The sequence below is a fragment of the Salmo salar genome, chromosome ssa15 (assembly GCF_905237065.1).
Source record: "Salmo salar chromosome ssa15, Ssal_v3.1, whole genome shotgun sequence".
Taxonomy (NCBI): domain Eukaryota; kingdom Metazoa; phylum Chordata; class Actinopteri; order Salmoniformes; family Salmonidae; genus Salmo; species Salmo salar.
The window spans coordinates 6,723,931-6,745,383 of NC_059456.1; the positions used below are offsets into that span (position 1 = coordinate 6,723,931).

Below are 21,453 nucleotides of genomic sequence, written 5' to 3' on the forward strand. Positions count from 1 at the left end.
CAAGTTAGAACAGTAGGTGAAATTAAGAGGTGAAAATAGACCAAGTCATTAGGGTGAGGCACATTGAACGCATTAGGGGCATTTTTCGGTCTTTGCGTGTCAAAAAACATACACGTCATTTAACCCTATTTGACTCGTTAAATAAGCTTTTAATTTGACATGTCAAATGACACAATTCTATAATAGAATGTTGTGTGTGCTGAATTTGCATGTGCAAGCCAAGCGCCACCACCACTATCGGTAGTGTGGGTATGCGTGTTGGTATGCGTGTGGGTATGCGTGTGGGTGTGGATGTGCGTGTGGATATGCGTGTGGGTATGCGTGTGGGTATGCGTGTTGGTATGCGTGTGGGTGTGGATGTGCGTGTGGGTATGCGTGTGGGTATGCGTGTTGGTATGCGTGTGGGTGTGGATGTGCGTGTGGGTATGCGTGTGGGTATGCGTGTGGGTATGCGTGTGGGTATGCGTGTGGGTATGCGTGTTGGTATGCGTGTTGGTAGGCGTGTGGGTGTGGATGTGGGTGTGGATGTGCGTGTGGATATGCGTGTGGGTATGCGTGTGGGTATGCGTGTTGGTATGCGTGTGGGTGTGGATGTGCGTGTGGGTATGGGTGTGGGTATGCGTGTTGGTATGCGTGTGGGTGTGCGTGTGGATATGCGTGTGGGTATGCGTGTGGGTATGCGTGTGGGTATGCGTGTTGGTATGCGCGTGGGTGTGTGTGTGGATGTGCGTGTGGATATGCGTGTGGGTATGCATGTGGGTATACATATGTGGGTATGCATGTGGGTATATATATGTGGGTATGCATGTGGACATGCGTGTGGATGTGCGTGAGGGTATGCGTTCGGATATGCATGTGGGTATGCGTGTGGTTGTGCGTGTGTGTGTGGATATGCGTGTGGGTATGCGTGTTGGTATACGTGTGGATATGTGTGTGGGTATGCGTGTGGATATGCGTGTGGATATCCGTGTGGGTATGTGTTCGGATATGCATGTGGGTATGCATGTGGATATGCGTGTGGTTATGCGTGTGGGTATGCATTCGGATATGCGTTCGGATATGTGTGTGGGTATGCGTGTCGGTATATACGTGTGGGTATGCGTGTGGGTATGCGTGTGGGTATATACGTGTGGATATGCGTTCGGATATGCGTGTGGGTATGCGTGTCGGTATATACGTGTGGGTATGCGTGTGGGTATGCGTGTGGGTATGCGTGTGCGTGTGGGTATGTGTGTGGATGTGCGTGTGGGTATGCGTGTGGGTATGCGTGTGGGTAAGCGTGTTGGTATGCGCGTGGGTGTGTGTGTGGATATGCGTGTGGGTATGCGTGTGGTTGTGCGTGTGGTTGTGCGTGTGTGTGTGGATATGCGTGTGGGTATGCGTGTTGGTATACGTGTGGATATGTGTGTGGGTATGCGTGTGGATATGCGTGTGGATATGCGTGTGGGTATGTGTTCGGATATGCATGTGGGTATGCGTGTGGATATGCGTGTGGGTATGCGTGTGGGTATGCGTGTGGGTGTGGATGTGCGTGTGGATATGCGTGTGGGTATGCGTGTGGGTATGCGTATGGGTAAGCGTGTGGGTGTGGATGTGCGTGTGGATATGCGTGTGGGTATGCGTGTTGGTATGCGTGTGGGTGTGGATGTGCGTGTGGATATGCGTGTGGGTATGTGTGTGGGTATGCGTATGGGTAAGCGTGTTGGTATGCGCGTGGGTGTGTGTGTGGATGTGCGTGTGGATATGCGTGTGGGTATGCGTGTGGGTATGCATGTGGGTATACATATGTGGGTATGCATGTGGGTATACATATGTGGGTATGCATGTGGACATGCGTGTGGATGTGCGTGTGGGTATGCGTTCGGATATGCATGTGGGTTGTGTGTGGTTGTGCGTGTGTGTGTGGATATGCGTGTGGGTATGCGTGTTGGTATACGTGTGGATATGTGTGTGGGTATGCGTGTGGATATGCGTGTGGATATGCGTGTGGGTATGTGTTCGGATATGCATGTGGGTATGCGTGTGGATATGCGTGTGGGTATGCGTGTGGGTATACATTCGGATATGCGTTCGGATATGTGTGTGGGTATGCATGTTGGTATATACGTGTGGGTATGCGTGTGGGTATGCGTGTGGGTATATACGTGTGGATATGCGTTCGGATATGCGTGTGGGTATGCGTGTCGGTATATACGTGTGGGTATGCGTGTGGGTATGCGTGTGGGTATGCGTGTGGGTATGCGTGTGCGTGTGGGTATGTGTGTGGATGTGCGTGTGGGTATGCGTTTGGATATGCGTGTGGGTATGCGTGTGGGTAAGCGTGTTGGTATGCGCGTGGGTGTGTGTGTGGATGTGTGTGTGGATATGCGTGTGGGTATGCGTGTGGTTGTGCATGTGCGTGTGGATATGCGTGTGGGTATGCGTGTGTATGCGTTCGGATATGCGTTCGGATATGTGTGTGGGTATGCGTGTCGGTATATACGTGTGGGTATGCGTGTGGGTATGCGTGTGGGTATATACGTGTGGATATGCGTTCGGATATGCGTGTGGGTATGCGTGTCGGTATATACGTGTGGGTATGCATGTGGGTATGCGTGTGGGTATGCGTGTGGGTATGCGTGTGGGTATGCGTGTGGGTATGCGTGTGGATGTGCGTGTGGGTATGCGTTTGGATATGCGTGTGGGTATGCGTGTGGGTAAGCGTGTTGGTATGCGCGTGGGTGTGTGTGGGATGTGCGTGTGGATATGCGTGTGGGTATGCGTGTGGTTGTGCATGTGCGTGTGGATATGCGTGTGGGTATGCGTGTTGGTATACGTGTGGATATGTGTGTGGGTATGTCTCTCATCTCTCCCAAGTGGACATTCTCTCTTTCTCCCCTGACCCATCTCTCTATCTCCTCATTTCAATTCCATGCTGTCACAGTTACCAGCCCTTTCAAGCTTAACATCCTTATCATTTATCGCCCTCCAGGTTCCCTTGGAGAGTTCATCAATGAGCTTGACGCCTTGATAAGTTCCTTTCCTGAGGATGGCTCAGCTCTCACAGTTCTGGGTGACTTTAACCTCCCCACGTCTACCTTTGACTCATTCCTCTCTGCCTCCTTCTTTCCACTCCTCTCCTCTTTTGACCTCACCCTCTCACCTTCCCCCCCTACTCACAAGGCAGGCAATACGCTTGACCTCATCTTTACTAGATGCTGTTCTTCCACTAATCTCATTGCAACTCCCCTCCAAATCTCCGACCACTACCTTGTATCCTTTTCCCTCTTGCTCTCATCCAACACTTCTCACTCTGCCCCTACTCGGATGGTATTGCGCCGTCCCAAACCTTCGCTCTCTCTCTCCCGCTACTCTCTCCTCTTCCATCCTATCATCTCTTCCCTCTGCTCAAACCTTCTCCAACCTATCTCCTGATTCTGCCTCCTCAACCCTCCTCTCCTCCCTTTCTGCATCCTTTGATTTTCTCTGTCCCCTATCCTCCAGGCCGGCTCGGTCCTCCCCTCCTGCTCCGTGGCTCGACGACTCACTACGAGCTCACAGAACAGGGCTCCGGGCAGCCGAGCGGAAATGGAGGAAAACTCGCCTCCCTGCGGACCTGGCATCCTTTCACTCCCTCCTCTCTACATTCTCCTCTTCTGTCTCTGCTGCTAAAGCCACTTTCTACCACTCTAAATTCCAAGCATCTGCCTCTAACCCTAGGAAGCTCTTTGCTACCTTCTCCTCCCTCCTAAATCCTCCTCCCCCTCCCCCCCCCTCCTCCCTCTCTGTGGATGACTTCGTCAACCATTTTGAAAAGAAGGTTGACGATATCCGATCCTCATTTGCTAAGTCAAACGACACCGCTGGTCCTGCTCACACCGCCCTACCCTGTGCTTTGACCTCTTTCTCCCCTCTCTCTCCAGATGAAATCTCGCGTCTTGTGACGGCCGGCCGCCCAACAACCTGCCCACTTGACCCTATCCCCTCCTCTCTTCTCCAGACCATTTCCGGAGACCTTCTCCCCTTCCTCACCTCGCTCATCAACTCATCCTTGACCGCTGGCTATGTCCCTTCCGTCTTCAAGAGAGCGAGAGTTGCACCCCTTCTGAAAAAACCTACACTCGATCCCTCCGATGTCAACAACTACAGACCAGTATCCCTTCTTTCTTTTCTCTCCAAAACTCTTGAACGTGCCGTCCTTGGCCAGCTCTCCTGCTATCTCTCTCAGAATGACCTTCTTGATCCTAATCAGTCAGGTTTCAAGACTGGGCATTCAACTGAGACTGCTCTTCTCTGTGTCACAGAGGCTCTCCGCACTGCTAAAGCTAACTCTCTCTCCTCTGCTCTCATCCTTCTAGACCTATCTGCTGCCTTTGATACTGTGAACCATCAGATCCTCCTCTCCACCCTCTCCGAGTTGGGCATCTCCCGGCGCGGCCCACGCTTGGATTGCGTCCTACCTGACAGGTCGCTCCTACCAGGTGGCGTGGCGAGAATCTGTCTCCGCACCATGCGCTCTCACCACTGGTGTCCCCCAGGGCTCTGTTCTAGGCCCTCTCCTATTCTCGCTATACACCAAGTCACTTGGCTCTGTCATATCCTCACATGGTCTCTCCTATCATTGCTATGCAGACGACACACAATTAATCTTCTCCTTTCCCCCTTCTGATAACCAGGCGGCGAATCGCATCTCTGCATGTCTGTCAGACATATCAGTGTGGATGACGGATCACCAGCTCAAGCTGAACCTCGGCAAGACGGAGCTGCTCTTCCTCCCGGGGAAGGACTGCCCGTTCCATGATCTCGCCATCACGGTTGACAACTCCCTTGTGTCCTCCTCCCAGAGTGCTAAGAACCTTGGCGTGATCCTGGACAACACCCTGTCGTTCTCCACTAACATCAAGGCGGTGACCCGATCCTGTAGGTTCATGCTCTACAACATTCGCAGAGTACGACCCTGCCTCACACAGGAAGCGGCGCAGGTCCTAATCCAGGCACTTGTCATCTCCCGTCTGGATTACTGCAACTCGCTGTTGGCTGGGCTCCCTGCCTGTGCCATTAAACCCCTACAACTCATCCAGAACGCCGCAGCCCGTCTGGTGTTCAACCTTCCCAAGTTCTCTCACGTCACCCCGCTCCTCCGCTCTCTCCACTGGCTTCCAGTTGAAGCTCGCATCCGCTACAAGACCATGGTGATTGCCTACGGAGCTGTGAAGGGAACGGCACCTCCATACCTTCAGGCTCTGATCAGGCCCTACACCCAAACAAGGGCACTGCGTTCATCCACCTCTGGCCTGCTGGCCCCCCTACCTCTGAGGAAGCACAGTTCCTGCTCAGCCCAGTCAAAACTGTTCGCTGCTCAGACACCCCAATGGTGGAACAAGCTCCCTCACGACGCCAGGACAGCGGAGTCAATCACCACCTTCCGGAGACACCTGAAACCCCACCTCTTTAAGGAATACCTAGGATAGGATAAAGTAATCCTTCTAACCCCCCCCTTAAAAGATTTAGATGCACTATTGTAAAGTGGTTGTTCCACTGGATATCATAAGGTGAATGCACCAATTTGTAAGTCGCTCTGGATAAGAGCGTCTGCTAAATGACTTAAATGTAAATGTAAATGTATGTGTGTGGGTATGTGTTCGGATATGCATGTGGGTATGCGTTCGGATATGCGTGTGGGTATGCGTGTGGGTATATACGTGTGGGTATGCGTGTGGGTATGCGTGTGGGTATCCGTGTGCGTGTGGGTATGTGTGTGGATGTGCGTGTGGGTATGCGTTTGGATATGCGTGTGGGTATGCGTGTGGGTAAGCGTGTTGGTATGCACGTGGGTGTGTGTGTGGATGTGCGTGTGGATATGCGTGTGGGTATGCGTGTGGTTGTGCATGTGCGTGTGGATATGCGTGTGGGTATGCGTGTGGGTATACGTGTGGATATGTGTGTGGGTATGCGTGTGCGTGTGCGTGTGGGTATGCGTGTGGGTGTGCGTATGGTTGTGCGTGTGCGTGTTGATATGCGTGTGGGTATGCGTGTTGGTATACGTGTGGATATGTGTGTGGGTATGTGTGTGGGTATGTGTTCGGATATGCGTGTGGGTATGCGTGTGGTTATGCGTGTGGGTATGCGTGTGGGTATGCGTGTGGGTATGCATGTTGGTATGCGTGTGGATATGCGTGTGGGTATGTGTTCGGGTATGCGTATGGGTATGCGTGTGGGTATGCGTTCGGATATGCGTTCGGATATGTGTGTGGGTATGCGTTCGGATATGCGTGTGGGTATGCGTGTGGGTATGCCTGTGGGTATGCGTGTTGGTATGCGTGTGGGTATGCGTGTGGGTATGCGTGTGGGTATGCGTGTGGGTATGCGTGTTGGTATGCGTGTGGGTATGCGTGTGGATATGCGTGTGGGTATGCATGTTGGTATGCGTGTGGGTATGCGTGTGGGTATGCGTTCGGATATGCGTTCAGATTTGTGTGTGGGTATGCGTTCGGATATGCGTGTGGGTATGCGTGTGGGTATGCGTGTGGATATGCGTGTGGGTATGCGTGTGGGTATGTGTGTGTGTTTCCGTGTGTATATGCGTGTGGGTATGCGTGTGAATATGCGTGTGGGTTTCCGTGTGGGCATGCATATGGGTAGTCAAAGGTGCCCATCCCTGTTCTAACTATAATATTGGTTACCTATTACTCTGTTCTAGCTATAATATAGGGTGGGGGGAGGTCCTAAATGGAACCCTATTCTGTATATACTCACTCACTGTTGATTATAGGGTTATACGGGTCCTCGTCTAAAGGTGTGTAGCCCTACTATAGTACGTATAGAACATGCTACCCTGAGGGACATACACCCTGGTCCAATTGGAATTGAGGACCTATGATTACACACACCCTGGTCCAATTGGAATTGAGGACCTATGATTACACACACCCTGGTCCAATTGGAATTGAGGACCCGAAAATAAATTAGTGACATCATTCATTTCATATGATTACACATACCCTAATATCCTACTATGTAAAATGTATTAAAGCAAACATTTACTATGCTGTGTGTAATTGATTTAGTAAATGGAATGAAAAGTGTCTATATAATGACGGCTTTATTTACAGTTTAATGACAGATGGGATCTGGGGTATAATTGTGATGAATGAATACATTATCATGGGTCAAAAATCATTAGCATCATTTAAGTACATAATGGGCTTTTGTAGAAGAAGAAAAAAAATGACAGGGGTTTATTTATTTTTAGATCTAGCTGCCTATTGCACAGTCTGGCTCATCATGTTCAGAATGGATCGTTCCAGCTAGATCATGTCAAGGGTATGTGTACAAAACAAAACAAATGGACAAACAACCCCAGAAATGAATCGTCTTTAGATGGACTCCTGTCTTCAAGGAGTCAAGTGTTTTTTTGTAGATTAGATAGTCAGGGCCAGTTTCCCAGACATAGAGTGATGGTTGGACATGAAGTGCAAAAATGCTAATATAGGTACCATTGACTTGCATTGGATTTGTGCCACAGGTGCTAAAAGGTTAGCGTTTGAAACAGTGGGCAGGTAGACACAATCAAAGCATGGATTGCTGTCATACCTTGTTTATTGGATAAGGAAAACAAAATGTAATTTTGTAGTTTGGGTGAACTATCTCTATACTCCTGGACAAACAAACCAATTATTATGATAGTCATTAGATTAGGTAAAAATGGGCCTCCCGAGTGCCACAGTGGTCTAAGGCTCTGCATCGCAGTGCTAGCTGTGCCACTAGAGATTCTGGGTTAGAGTCCAGGCTCTGTCTCAGCCGGCCGTGACCGGGTGACCCATGTGGCTGCGCACAATTGGCCCAGCATTGTCCGGGTTAGGGGAGGGTTTGGCCGGTAGTGATGTCCTTGTCCCATTGCGCACTAGCGACTCCTGTGGCGGTGTCGGGCTCAGTGCACGCTGACACGGTCGCCAGGTGTAACGGTGTTTCCTCCGACACATTAGTGCGGATGGCTTCCGAGTTAAGCGGGCATTGTGTCAAGAAGCTGTGCGGCTTGGTTGGGTCGTGTTTCGGAGGACGCGTGGCTCTCAACCTTCACCTCTCCCGAGTCCATACTGGAGTTGCAGCAATGAGACAAGACTATAACTACCAATTGGATACCACGAAATTGGGGAGAAGAAGGGGTCAAAATAAATAAAAGATCAGGTAATGAACATGAATAGGAACTATGGAAGAAACACAGGCTCTTTAGGTCTAATATTACCTCTATAAACCCTTGTATTAGAGGGTGCTGGGCTGCTGGCTTCTGTTTCTGATGAGATACACTGTGACATCCCGCTTAGCTTTTAGATAAAAACATGGTTTTCAGGTTCAAGATTTTGTGAAGAAGAAATAACTAGTCGTGTCAACTCTTGGGTAACCTCGACCCCAGGCTATTGTCTGGTCCAACAGATGATCTCTTTGGGCATTTGTAGGCTACATGTGGACATTTCTATTCTTCAGAACCAACCACAGATCTCTTTCATTGGAATAGTTGTCATTCTCTACTCTCAGCAAAGACGCAGCCTGAAACGCAGAGCCACGCCATTCGGATCAGTCCTGATCCCATGACAAGACTCTGTAGGTTTAAGAGGAGCTGTGATAATGGAAGTTCAAAAGTACACCATAGCCACACAGGTACACGAAACACATGGCTTTTAAAATACAGTATATGGTGCCGGAGTACACACAATCCTTTGAGAGTAAAAGGAAGGGAGGATACCTAGTCAGTTGTGCAACTGAATGCCTTCAACTGAAATGTGTCTTCCGCATTTAACCCAACCCCTCTGAATAAGAGAGGTGCGGGGGGCTGCCTTAAATCGACATCCATGTCTTCGGCGCCCCAGGGAGCAGTGGGTTAATAGCCTTGTTCAGGGGCACAACGACAGATTTTTACCTTGTCAGCTCGGGGATTCGATCCAGAAACCTTTTCGGTTACTGGCCCAACGCTCTAACCATAAAAAAATTATTGACTAGATCCAGAGGCCACATTCAGTCTTCACTAGGTCCAGAGGCCACATTCAGTCTTGACTAGGTCCAGAGGCCACATTCAGTCTTGACTAGGTCCAGAGGCCAGAATCATCTTGACTAGGTCCAGAGGCCACATTCAGTCTTGACTAGGTCCAGAGGCCACATTCAGTCTTGACTAGGTCCAGAGGCCACATTCAGTCTTGACTAGGTCCAGAGGCCACATTCAGTCTTGACTAGGTCCAGAGGCCAGAATCATCTTGACTAGGTCCAGAGGCCACATTCAGTCTTGACTAGGTCCAGAGGCCACATTCAGTCTTGACTAGGTCCAGAGGCCACATTCAGTCTTGACTAGGTCCAGAGACAACATTCAGTCTTCACTAGGTCCAGAGGCCACATTCAGTCTTCACTAGGTCCAGAGGCCAGAATCATCTTGACTAGATCCGGAGGCCACATTCAGTCTTGACTAGGTCCGGAGGCCACATTCAGTCTTGACTAGGTCCGGAGGCCACATTCATTCTTGACTAGGTCGAGGCCACATTCAGTCTTGACTAGGTCCGGAGGCCACATTCAGTCTTGACTAGGTCCAGAGACAACATTCAGACTTCACTAGGTCCAGAGGCCACATTCGGCCTTTACCGAGGTCCGCAGGACACATTTGGTCTTCAGTAGGTCCGGAATGCCACACTGCAAATTGAGTATACTGTATTGCCATGCTGTTAACATTTTACTAAAAATACTGTATGTTTTATCCCGTGCATTAGTAGAGAAGAATAGAAAAGCCCCAAATCCAGCCTGCAATAATAACTATATACTCTACCCACCCTTTGAGAAATGACTCAGAAGTTATTGACCGGTTTTATTAATTATTTAATGGTTTAACTTTTCACCATTTATCTAACTAACACTTCTGTGAAGAGGTTGTCCAAGGTCACAGCCTAATTTACATGGCCTGCTAGTCTAATAGGCTAATTGCTGTGTTCAATAGGACACTGTGCTACACAGTAGTTTTGTAACGAATGAATCAATTATTTGGACAGCGGTGAGTTTGACTAAGTACACAAGCTGTGAGTTGACACATTTAGGAACACTGAAAGTGCATGGACAACATACATTTAGAAGTTGCCTAATCGAACTTGGATAACCTCTCGGGTCAAACAAGTTTCATTGAATAACACATTTATAAATGGCAAAAAATACATCATAAGGAATAAGGTTTTTGCGGTGTCTGTCCGATATCAAGACAATATAAGAAAGCTCTGGACATATTTCAGTTTTTTTGGACACATATTTAACACCTTATTTTTGTTGGCACAAAGCTACCTCCATACTTCCATTCATTTATATGTTACCATCAGACGAGCCCCGTGACACTTGTGGGGGTCGTAGAGCAAAACGGAGACCACCATCGTGTTCGTGAGAGTCTCCCCTTTCTATAGAGTAGGCCAAAGCATTCGGATGCCACAGATGTTTTCGTGAGAAGACCGGTTTTCAGGATGTCTCCTGGTCTGACGAACAGCATTGTAGCTCTACCACTTTATACTGCAGAAGTGGAAGAGCGACATAGGTCGGATGATTGAGAGGCATTCATGAGTGTAAAAGTGCCTGAGTGTAAAGGTGACTAGGTGTAAAGGTGCCTGAGTGTAAAGGTGCCTGGGTGTAAAGGTGCCTGAGTGTGAAGGTGCCTGAGTGTAAAGGTGACTGGGTGTAAAAGTGACTGAGTGTAAAGGGTGTAAAGGTGACTGAGTGTAAAGGTGACTGAGTGTAAAGGTGACTGGGTGTAAAGGGTGTAAAGGTGACTGAGTGTAAAGGTGACTAAGTGTAAAGGGTGTAAAGGTGACTGAGTGTAAAGGTGACTAAGTGTAAAGGTGACTAAGTGTAAAGGTGACTGGGTGTATGTTGAACCCTCTGAGTGTGGGATCTTGGACTAGCAGTAAGTTCAGGGTGGTTGATAGACAGGACGCATTAGGGTAGGAACAAAACATCCTCTCACTTCTCTCTCTCTGTCATTCTCTCTCTGTTTGTCTCTCTTTCCCTCTATCTTTCTCTATGTTCTTTCTCCCCACCCTCTCTCTCTCTCTCTCTCTCTCTCTCTCTTTCTGTCCCGTCTCTTTGGGGTCATTAAATATTTTCTGGATGAAGGGTGGGTGCCAGGCGGGTTGAATAAAGAGAAAACAATACCTTTAAAAAAGTACTTAAATATTAAATGTAAAAAGGGATAGGCTACGTTGAGGTTTGTCTTTAATTATTTGATGCTATCTGGCATTAGTGCGTAAGTCTAACCTTTATGGCATAACTGTACGTGCGCCAAATAGTCGACATGCCAATCGCCAAAAGCTTATGGGAATGGACAGACAAATTTAACGTCAATCCACAGAGGCAAAAAGGTCAATGCCAGGGTTTTATTCAATAAGAGAAAAGCTCCAAAATGGAGAGTTGAAAATAAAGAGAAGGGAGGGCCAGAACAGTAGGGGGAACTAGGGGAGGTGGGGTGAAGAGAGGGAATTGGGGGAGGAGGGGTGAAGAGAGGGAATTGGGGGAGGAGGGGTGAAGAGAGGGAATTGGGGGAGGAGGGGTGAAGAGAGGGAATTGGGGGAGGAGGGGTGAAGAGAGGGAATTGGGGGAGGAGAGGTGAAGAGAGGGAATTGGGGGAGGAGGGGTGAAGAGAGGGAACTGGGAGAGGAGGGGTGAAGAGAGGGAATTGGGAGAGGAGGGGTGAAGAGAGGGAATTGGGGGAGGAGGGGTGAAGAGAGGGAACTGGGGGAGGAGGGGTGAAGAGAGGGAACTGGGAGAGGAGGGGTGAAGAGAGGGAATTGGGGGAGGAGGGGTGAAGAGAGGGAATTGGGGGAGGAGGGGTGAAGAGAGAGAACTGGGAGAGGAGGGGTGAAGAGAGGGAATTGGGGGAGGAGGGGTGAAGAGAGGGAACTGGGAGAGGAGGTAGTGACGAGAGGGAATTGGGGGAGGAGGGGTGAAGAGAGGGAATTGGGGGAGGAGGGGTGAAGAGAGGGAATTGGGAGAGGAGGGGTGAAGAGAGGGAACTGGGAGAGGAGGGGTGAAGAGAGGGAATTGGGGGAGGAGGGGTGAAGAGAGGGAACTTGGGGGAGGAGGGGTGAAGAGAGGGAACTGGGAGAGGAGGGGTGAAGAAAGGGAATTGGGGGAGGAGGGGTGAAGAGAGGGAACTTGGGGGAGGAGGGGTGAAGAGAGGGAATTGGGGAGGAGGGGTGAAGAGAGGGAATTGGGGGAGGAGGGGTGAAGAGAGGGAATTGGGGGAGGAGGGGTGAAGAGAGGGAACTGGGAGAGGAGGGGTGAAGAGAGGGAATTGGGGGAGGAGGGGTGAAGAGAGGGAACTTAGGGGAGGAGGGTGAAGAGAGGGAACTTGGGGGAGGAGGGTGAAGAGAGGGAACTTGGGGGAGGAGGGTGAAGAGAGGGAACTTAGGGGAGGAGGGTGAAGAGAGGGAATTGGGGGAGGAGGGGTGAAGAGAGGGAACTTGGGGAGGAGGGGTGAAGAGAGGGAACTTAGGGGAGGAGGGGTGAAGAGAGGGAACTTAGGGGAGGAGGGTGAAGAGAGGGAACTTGGGGAGGAGGGGTGAAGAGAGGGAACTGGGGGTGGAGGGGTGAAGAGAGGGAACTTGGGGAGGAGGGGTGAAGAGAGGGAACTTGGGGAGGAGGGGTGAAGAGAGGGAACTTGGGGGAGGAGGGGTGAAGAGAGGGAGCTGGGGGTGGAGGGGTGAAGAGAGGGAACTTGGGGCAGGAGGGGTGAAGAGAGGGAATTGGGAGAGGAGGGGTGAAGAGAGGGAACTTGGGGAGGAGGGGTGAAGAGAGGGAACTTGGGGAGGAGGGGTGAAGAGAGGGTACTTGGGGAGGAGGGGTGAAGAGAGGGATCTTGGGAGAGGAAGGGTGAAGAGAGGGAACTAGGGGAGGAGGGGTGAAGAGAGGGAACTTGGGGAGGAGGGGTGAAGAGAGGGATCTTGGGAGAGGAAGGGTGAAGAGAGGGAACTAGGGGAGGAGGGGTGAAGAGAGGGAACTTGGGGGAGGAGGGGTGAAGAGAGGGAACTTGGGGGAGGAAGGGTGAAGAGAGGGAATTGGGGGAGGAGGGGGTGAAGAGAGGGCTGGGTAAAGAAAGGACTGAGAGTGTGAGAAAAGACATGTCATGATAAGACGTGTCATCTTTACGAACGACTTGGTGTGAACGGTGCTCTTGGGGAATATTAGCTACTGCATGACCTCGTTGCAAATCATGCCAACTTCTGCCTCATGCCAACTCCTGCCTCATGCCAATGCCAGAGGAGTTGGCAAGACAGCCTTAACAGATCTGTAACTATCAGGTTCTGGTTCTGTCACAATACTGTAACTGTCACGGCTTTCTTCGTCGGAGGACGATATAGCGAAATCGTCGTCTGAAAAGGTGGACCAATATGCAGCAGAGTTGGTGTTCATTTTCTTAATTTATTAACGAACGTTGAACACGAAAAAAACAAGAAAACAATAAGCACGACCAATGACAGTTTTGCATGCTCACAAAAACACGCAATGCAAAAACAATCTCCCACAAATACAAGACAAACACACCCAACTAATATAGGACTTCCAATCAAAGGCAACACCAAACAGCTGCCTTCAATTGGAAGTCCACCCCAATTAACTCAACATAGAAACACACTCACTAGACTACACATAGAAATACATAAACATAGACCATAACTCAAAACCCGGAAATAATAAATCAAACGCCCTCCTAACTAACACACCACCCTGAACCACATAAAACAAATACCCTCTGCCACGTCCTGACCAAACTACAATAACAATTAACCCTTTTACTGGTCAGGACGTGACAGTAACTATCAGGTTCTGTCACAATACTGTAACTATCAGGTTCTGGTTCTGTCACAATACTGTAACTATCTACCTCTGTTTCTGTCACAATACTGTAACTATCTGGTTCTGTCACAATACTGTAACTATCAGGTTCTGTCACAATACTGTAACTATCAGGTTCTGTCACAATACTGTAACTATCAGGTTCTGTCACAATACTGTAACTATCTGGTTCCTTCACAATACTGTAACTATCAGGTTCTTGTTCTGTCACAATACTGTAACTATCTGGTTCTGTCACAATACTGTAACTATCAGGTTCTGTCACAATACTGTAACTATCTGGTTCCTTCACAATACTGTAACTATCAGGTTCTGGTTCTGTCACAATACTGTAACTATCTGGTTCTGTCACAATACTGTAACTATCTGGTTCTGGTTCTGTCACAATACTGTAACTATCAGGTTCTGGTTCTGTCACAATACTGTAACTATCTGGTTCTGTCACAATACTGTAAATATCTGGTTCTGGTTCTGTCACAATACTGTAACTATCTGGTTCTGTCACAATACTGTAACTATCAGGTTCTGTCACAATACTGTAACTATCTGGTTCTGGTTCTGTCACAATACTGTAACTATCTGGTTCTGTCACAATACTGTAACTATCTGGTTCTGTCACAATACTGTAACTATCAGGTTCTGTCACAATACTGTAACTATCTGGCTCTGGTTCTGTCACAATACTGTAACTATCAGGTTCTGTCACAATACTGTAACTATCTGGTTCTGTCACAATTCTGTAACTATCTGGTTCTATCACAATACTGTAACTATCTGGTTCCTTCACAATACTGTAACTATCAGGTTCTGGTTCTGTCACAATACTGTAACTATCTGGTTCTGTCACAATACTGTAACTATCTGGTTCTGGTTCTGTCACAATACTGTAACTATCAGGTTCTGGTTCTGTCACAATACTGTAACTATCTGGTTCTGTCACAATACTGTAAATATCTGGTTCTGGTTCTGTCACAATACTGTAACTATCTGGTTCTGGTTCTGTCACAATACTGTAACTATCAGGTTCTGTCACAATACTGTAACTATCAGGTTCTGTCACAATACTGTAACTATCTGGCTCTGGTTCTGTCACAATACTGTAACTATCAGGTTCTGTCACAATACTGTAACTATCTGGTTCTGTCACAATTCTGTAACTATCTGGTTCTATCACAATACTGTAACTATCTGGTTCCTTCACAATACTGTAACTATCAGGTTCTGGTTCTGTCACAATACTGTAACTATCTGGTTCTGGTTCTGTCACAATACTGTAACTATCAGGTTCTGGTTCTGTCACAATACTGTAACTATCTGGTTCTGTCACAATACTGTAAATATCTGGTTCTGGTTCTGTCACAATACTGTAACTATCTGGTTCTGGTTCTGTCACAATACTGTAACTATCAGGTTCTGTCACAATACTGTAACTATCAGGTTCTGTCACAATACTGTAACTATCTGGCTCTGGTTCTGTCACAATACTGTAACTATCAGGTTCTGTCACAATACTGTAACTATCTGGTTCTGTCACAATTCTGTAACTATCTGGTTCTGGTTCTATCACAATACTGTAACTATCAGGTTCTGTCACAATACTGTAACTATCTGGTTCTGGTTCTATCACAATACTGTAACTATCTGGTTCTGGTTCTATCACAATACTGTAACTATCTGGTTCTGTCACAATACTGTAACTATCTGGTTCTGGTTCTATCACAATACTGTAACTATCAGGTTCTGTCACAATACTGTAACTATCTGGTTCTGGTTCTGTCACAATACTGTAACTATCAGGTTCTGTCACAATACTGTAACTATCTGGTTCTGTCACAATACTGTAACTATCTGGTTCTGTCACAATACTGTAACTATCTGGTTCCTTCACAATACTGTAACTATCAGGTTCTGTCACAATACTGTAACTATCTGGTTCTGTCACAATACTGTAACTATCTGGTTCTGGTTCTGTCACAATACTGTAACTATCAGGTTCTGTCACAATACTGTAACTATCTGGTTCTGGTTCTGTCACAATACTGTAACTATCTGGTTCTGGTTCTATCACAATACTGTAACTATCTGGTTCTGTCACAATACTGTAACTATCTGGTTCTGGTTCTGTCACAATACTGTAACTATCAGGTTCTGTCACAATACTGTAACTATCTGGTTCTGGTTCTGTCACAATACTGTAACTATCAGGTTCTGTCACAATACTGTAACTATCAGGTTCTGTCACAATACTGTAACTATCTGGTTCCTTCACAATACTGTAACTATCTGGTTCTGTCACAATACTGTAACTATCAGGTTCTGTCACAATACTGTGTGAGTATTGTTGTCGTTCATGTTACCAGTTACAACACAGATGCATTTTTTTAATTTTTTTTTTTATTAGGATCCCCAATGAAACAGCAGCAACTCTTCCTGAGGTCCACACAAGACGTGAAACATGACACAATACAGAACATCAATAGACAAGAACAACTCAAGGACAGAACTACACACATCTACTAGTATATCAGAACTTGACTGTATAATGACTGTGTAATGACAGTAATGATATCCTGAGGCAACCTAAAAATGAGTTTTTGTAAATGTCACATATTTCCTGCTGCATGTGAAGAACACAGTCTCCTGCTCATCTCGTTCTTCTTCATCTTCTTCTTCTTCCTTCCTATTGCAGCTCTATATCAAACATAGACTCACTGTATTATTATCCCATTTGATCTGAGAATGATGATGCAATCAAAGCTCAAGACACTGCCTTTTCAAATGTTCAGTGCGATGTTCACTCAGTCATATGTGACATATTTCACTCTCTCTCGCTCTCTCTCTCCTCCCCTTCTGTCTCTCTCTTTCTCTCTCTCTCTCTTTCTCTCTCTCTCTCTTTCTCTCTCTCTCTTTCTCTCTCTCTCTTTCTCTCTCTCTCTTTCTCTCTCTCTTTCTTTCTCTCTCTCTCTCTCTCTCTTTTTCTCTCTCTCTCTCTCTCTTTTTCTCTCTCTCTTTTTCTCTCTCTCTCTCTGTCTCTCTCTCGCTCTCTCTCTCTGTCTCTAGCCTCGATTTACGGTGATGGCTATGTGCAGCTCAAGGCGGTGGAGTCTTCGAACCGTAACTCCCTGCGTGTTCGCTTCCGTACCTCCAGCCCCCACGGCCTGCTCTTCCTCGCTGCCGGCCATACAGACTACCTTTTAGTGGAGCTGAACTCTGGATGCCTGCAGGTTGGTACATTTATAGCCTAGACACCACACACACACCCAAACACATGCACGTACACTAATGGTGTTTGACCATCTACAATGGTATTTCACAGTAAACAGCACGCTTATAGGGAGCGGTACTCAACATGTACAGCACTTACACAAATGACTGACGATTGGCTGAAAGAAATGCATAATTGTTGGATTATTTTTTTTACCCCCCTTTTCGTGATTACGATCTTGTCTCATCGCTGCAACTCCCCAACGGGCTCGGGAGAGGCAAAGGTTGAGTCATGCGTCCTCCGAAACATGACCCGGCAAGCCGCGCTTCTTTAACACCCACTCGCTTAACCTGGCAGCCAGCCGCACCAATGAGTCGAAGGAAACAGCGTTCAACTGATGACCGAAGTCAGCCTGCAGGCACCTGACCCGCCACAAGGAGTCGCTAGAGCACAATGAGCCAAGGAAAGCCCACGGTCAAACCCTCCCATAACCCAGACGACACTGGTGTAATTGTGCACCACCCTATGGGACTCCAGGTCACGGTCGGTTGTGACACATCCTGGGAACGAACCCCAGGCTGTAGTGACGTCTCAACACTGCGATGCAGTGCCTTAGACCGCTGCGCCACTCGGGAGGCGATTGTGAGAGCTGTATTGTGTTAGACTTCAGTGCAGCTTTTGACATTATCGATCATAATCTGCTGTTGGAAAAAACGTATGTGTTACGGATTTACATCCCCCTGCTATAATGTGGATGAAGAGTTACCTGTCTATCAGAACACAGAGGGTGTTCTTTAATGGAAGTCTCTCTAACATAATCCAGGTAGAATCAGGAATTCCCCAGGGCAGCTGTCTAGGCCCCTTTACTTTAGAAAAATCTTTACTAATGACCTGTGACTGGCACCGAATAAAGCCTGTGTGTCTATACATGCTGACGACTCAACACGATACACGTCAACTACCACAGCAAGGGAAATCACTGCAACACTTAACAAATAGCTGCAGTTAGTTTTAGAATGAGTGGCAAGAAATAAGTTATTCCTAAATACAGTATTAAAAAAAACTAAAAAACTAAAAGCATTTTATTTGGGACAAATAATTAAATAAACTCTAAACCTCAACTAAATCAAGTAATGAATAATGTGGAAATTGAGCAAGTTAAGGAGACTAAATTACTTGCTGTAACTCTGTAAACTGCCATGGTCAAAACATATTGATGCAACGGCAGCCAAGATGGGGAGAGGTCTGTCCATAATAAAGTGTTGCTCTGTTTTCTTGACATCGCTATCAACAAAACAGGTCCTGCAGGCCCTAGTTCTGTCACACCTGGACTACTGCAAATTACAGTTTGCCCAGAACAGAGCAGCACGGCTGGCCCAGTACACAGAGAGCTAACATCAATAACATGCATGTCAATCTCTCCTGGCTGAAAGTAGAGGAGAGATTGACTGCATCACAACATGTCTTTGTGAGAGGTATTGACATGCTGAAAGCACTGAGCTGTCTGTTCAAAGAACTAGCACACAGCTCAGACATCCATGCATACCCCACAAGACATGCCACCAGAGGTCTCTTCACAGTCCCCAAGTCCAGAACAGACTATGGGAGGTGCACAGTACTACATAGAGCCATGACTACATCAGGTAACTGATGCAAGCAGTAGAATCAGACTGTCCACAATAGGCTGAGAGAGGCTGGACTGAGGGCTTTAGGCCTGTTGTAAGGCAGGTCCTCACCAGACATCGCTGGCAACAACGTCGCCTATGGGCACAAACCCACCGTCGCTGGACCAGACAAGACTGGCAAAAAGTACTCTTCACTGATGAGTCGCAGTTTTGTCTCACCAGGGATGATGGTCGGATTCGTGTTTATAGTCGAAGGAATGAGCGTTACACTGAGGCCTGTACTCTGGAGCGGGATCGATTTGGAGGTGGAGGGTCCGTCATGGTCTGGGGCGGTGTGTCACAGCATCATCGCACTGAGCTTGTTGTCATTGCAGGCAATCTCAATGCTGTGCATTACAGGGAAGACATCCTCCTCTCTCATGTGGTACCCTTCCTGCAGGCTCATCCTGACATGACCCTCTAGCATGAAAATGCCACCAGACATACTGCTCGTCCTGTGCGTGATTTCCTGCAAGACAGGAATGTCAGTGTTTTGCCATGGCCAGCAAAGAGCCCGGATCTCAATTCCATTGAGCACGTCTGGGACCTGTTGGATCGGAGGGTGAGGTCTAGGGCCATTCCCCCCAGAAATGTCTGGGAACTTGCAGGTGCCTTGGTGGAAGAGTGGGGTAACATCTCACAGCATGAACTGGCAAATATGACTGCAGTACTTAATGCAGCTGGTGGCCACACCAGATACTGACTGTTACTTTCGATTTTGACCCCCCCCCCTTTGTTCAGGGACACATTATTCAATTTCTGTTAGTCATATGTCTGTGGAACTTGTTCAGTTTGTCTCATTTGTTGGCTCTTGTTATGTTCATACAAATATTTACACGTTAAGTCTTCTGAAAATAAACGCAGTTGACAGTGAGAGGACATTTCTTTTTTTGCTGAGTTTAGTTAGCTGTCCAGAATTGTTATCGGAAACATAACGATCACTTTCGGTTACTTTTGGATAACTTCCCTTTCAGAGGCATTAGAAGAAGACAAAAATGATCCGTTGGTGTGTCATCATAGTGGTCTATGACATCATAGTGGTCTCTGACATCATAGTGGTCTCTTACTTGTGGTCAGACTCACTCAGGTGAGTTCAATGCTGAATTGAATGTCATTGAGAAAGCACGAAGAATGGAATAATGTGTTTTTTTCTTCTTCGAAAAACACCCTTTCTGAATTTAAAAGTAATCCAAGAAGTAATCATGTACTTTTTCTAAAGAATCTGTAATCTGATTACCATATTTTTGCTGGTAACATAAGTGATTACAGTTATAGTTTTTGTGTAATCAGATGACATGTAACCCTGCACACCCGTCACACACGACGTCTGGCTATGTCTCTATCCCAGCTCCCAGCTGACCGTCAGTCATTCAACAACACAACTCAAGCAGGCAGAGTTAGTCTCATCCCAGACGGTGCTTTTCACTGTGGGAGAGGGGGGATATGTTGAGGCCCTCTAACAACAACTACAAATACAGTCAAAGAGGTTGTGTGACAATTTATTTATTTATTGTATTTTTATTTAACCTTTATTTAACTAGGCAAGTCAGTTAAGAACAAATTATTTTCATGTCAGAGCAAAACCAAACCATGAGGTTGAAGGAATTGTTCGTAGAGGCAGAGATCTGCGGAAGGGTACCAAAAAGTGTCTGCTGCATTGAAGATCCCCAAGAAGACAGTAGCCTCCATCATGGAAGACGTGGAATTAAATGGAAGACGTTAGAAACCACCAAGACTCTTCCTAGAGCTGGCCTCTCGGCCAAACTGAGCAATCAGGGGAAAAGGGCCTTCGTCAGTGAGGTGATCAATAACCCAATGACTCACTCTGACAGAGCTCTAGAGTTCCTCTTTGGAGATGGGAGAATCTTCCAGAAGGACAACCATCTCTGCAGCACTCCACCAATCAGGCCTTTATGCCAGACGGAAGCCACTCCTCAGTAAAAGGCACATGACAGCACGCTTGGAGTTTGCCAAAAGGCACCTAAAGGACACTCAGACAATGAGAAACAAGATTATCTGTTCTGATGAAACCAAGATTGAACTCTTTGGCCTGAATACCAAGCGTCAGGTCTTGAGGAAACCTGGCACCATCCCTACGGTGAAGCATGGTGATGGCAGCATCATGCAGTGGGGATGTTTTTCAGCGGCAGGGACTGGGAGAATAGTCAGGATCGTGGGAAAGATGAACGGAGTAAAGTACAGAGAGATCCTTGATGAAAATCTGCTCCAGAGCGCTCAGGACCTCAGACTGGGGTGAAGGTTCACCTTCCAACAGGACAACGACCCTAAGCCCACAGCCAAGATAACGCAGGAGTGGCTTTGGGACAAGTCTCTGAATGTCCTTGAGTGGCCCAGCCAGAGCCCGGACTTGAACACGATCAAACATCTCTGGAGAGACCTGAAAATAGCTGTGCAGTGACGCTCCCCATCCAACCTGACAGAGCTGGAGAGGATCTGCAGAGAAGAATGTGAGAAACGTACCCAAGAAGACTCGAGGCTGTAATCGCTGCCAAAGGTGCTTCAACAAAGTACTGAGTAAAGGGTTTGAATACTTATGTAAATGTGATATTTCAGTTTTACATTTTTTATAAATTTGCCATCATGGGGTATTGTGATGTCATTATGGGGTATTGTGATGTCATTATGGGGTATTGTGTTTAGATTGATGATGATTTTGTTTTTTTAATCAATTTTAGAATAAGGCTGTAACGTAACAAAATGTGGAAAAAGTCAAGG

The 21,453-nt window shown here is 47.3% G+C and overlaps 1 protein-coding gene across 1 annotated transcript in view; it reads left to right on the forward strand.

The window, feature by feature from the left end:
* Nucleotides 1-209: 209 nt before the first annotated feature.
* The window catches only part of cspg4ba (chondroitin sulfate proteoglycan 4ba), a 71,237-nt gene continuing 49,993 nt past the window's right edge, over nucleotides 210-21,453 (forward strand). Inside the window, exons 1-4 of the mRNA XM_045695257.1 lie at nucleotides 210-755; nucleotides 1,279-1,773; nucleotides 5,795-6,533; nucleotides 16,909-17,072. Of these exons, the coding sequence (XP_045551213.1) occupies nucleotides 210-755; nucleotides 1,279-1,773; nucleotides 5,795-6,533; nucleotides 16,909-17,072 (1,944 nt within the window). The remainder of the gene's footprint in view (nucleotides 756-1,278; nucleotides 1,774-5,794; nucleotides 6,534-16,908; nucleotides 17,073-21,453) is intronic.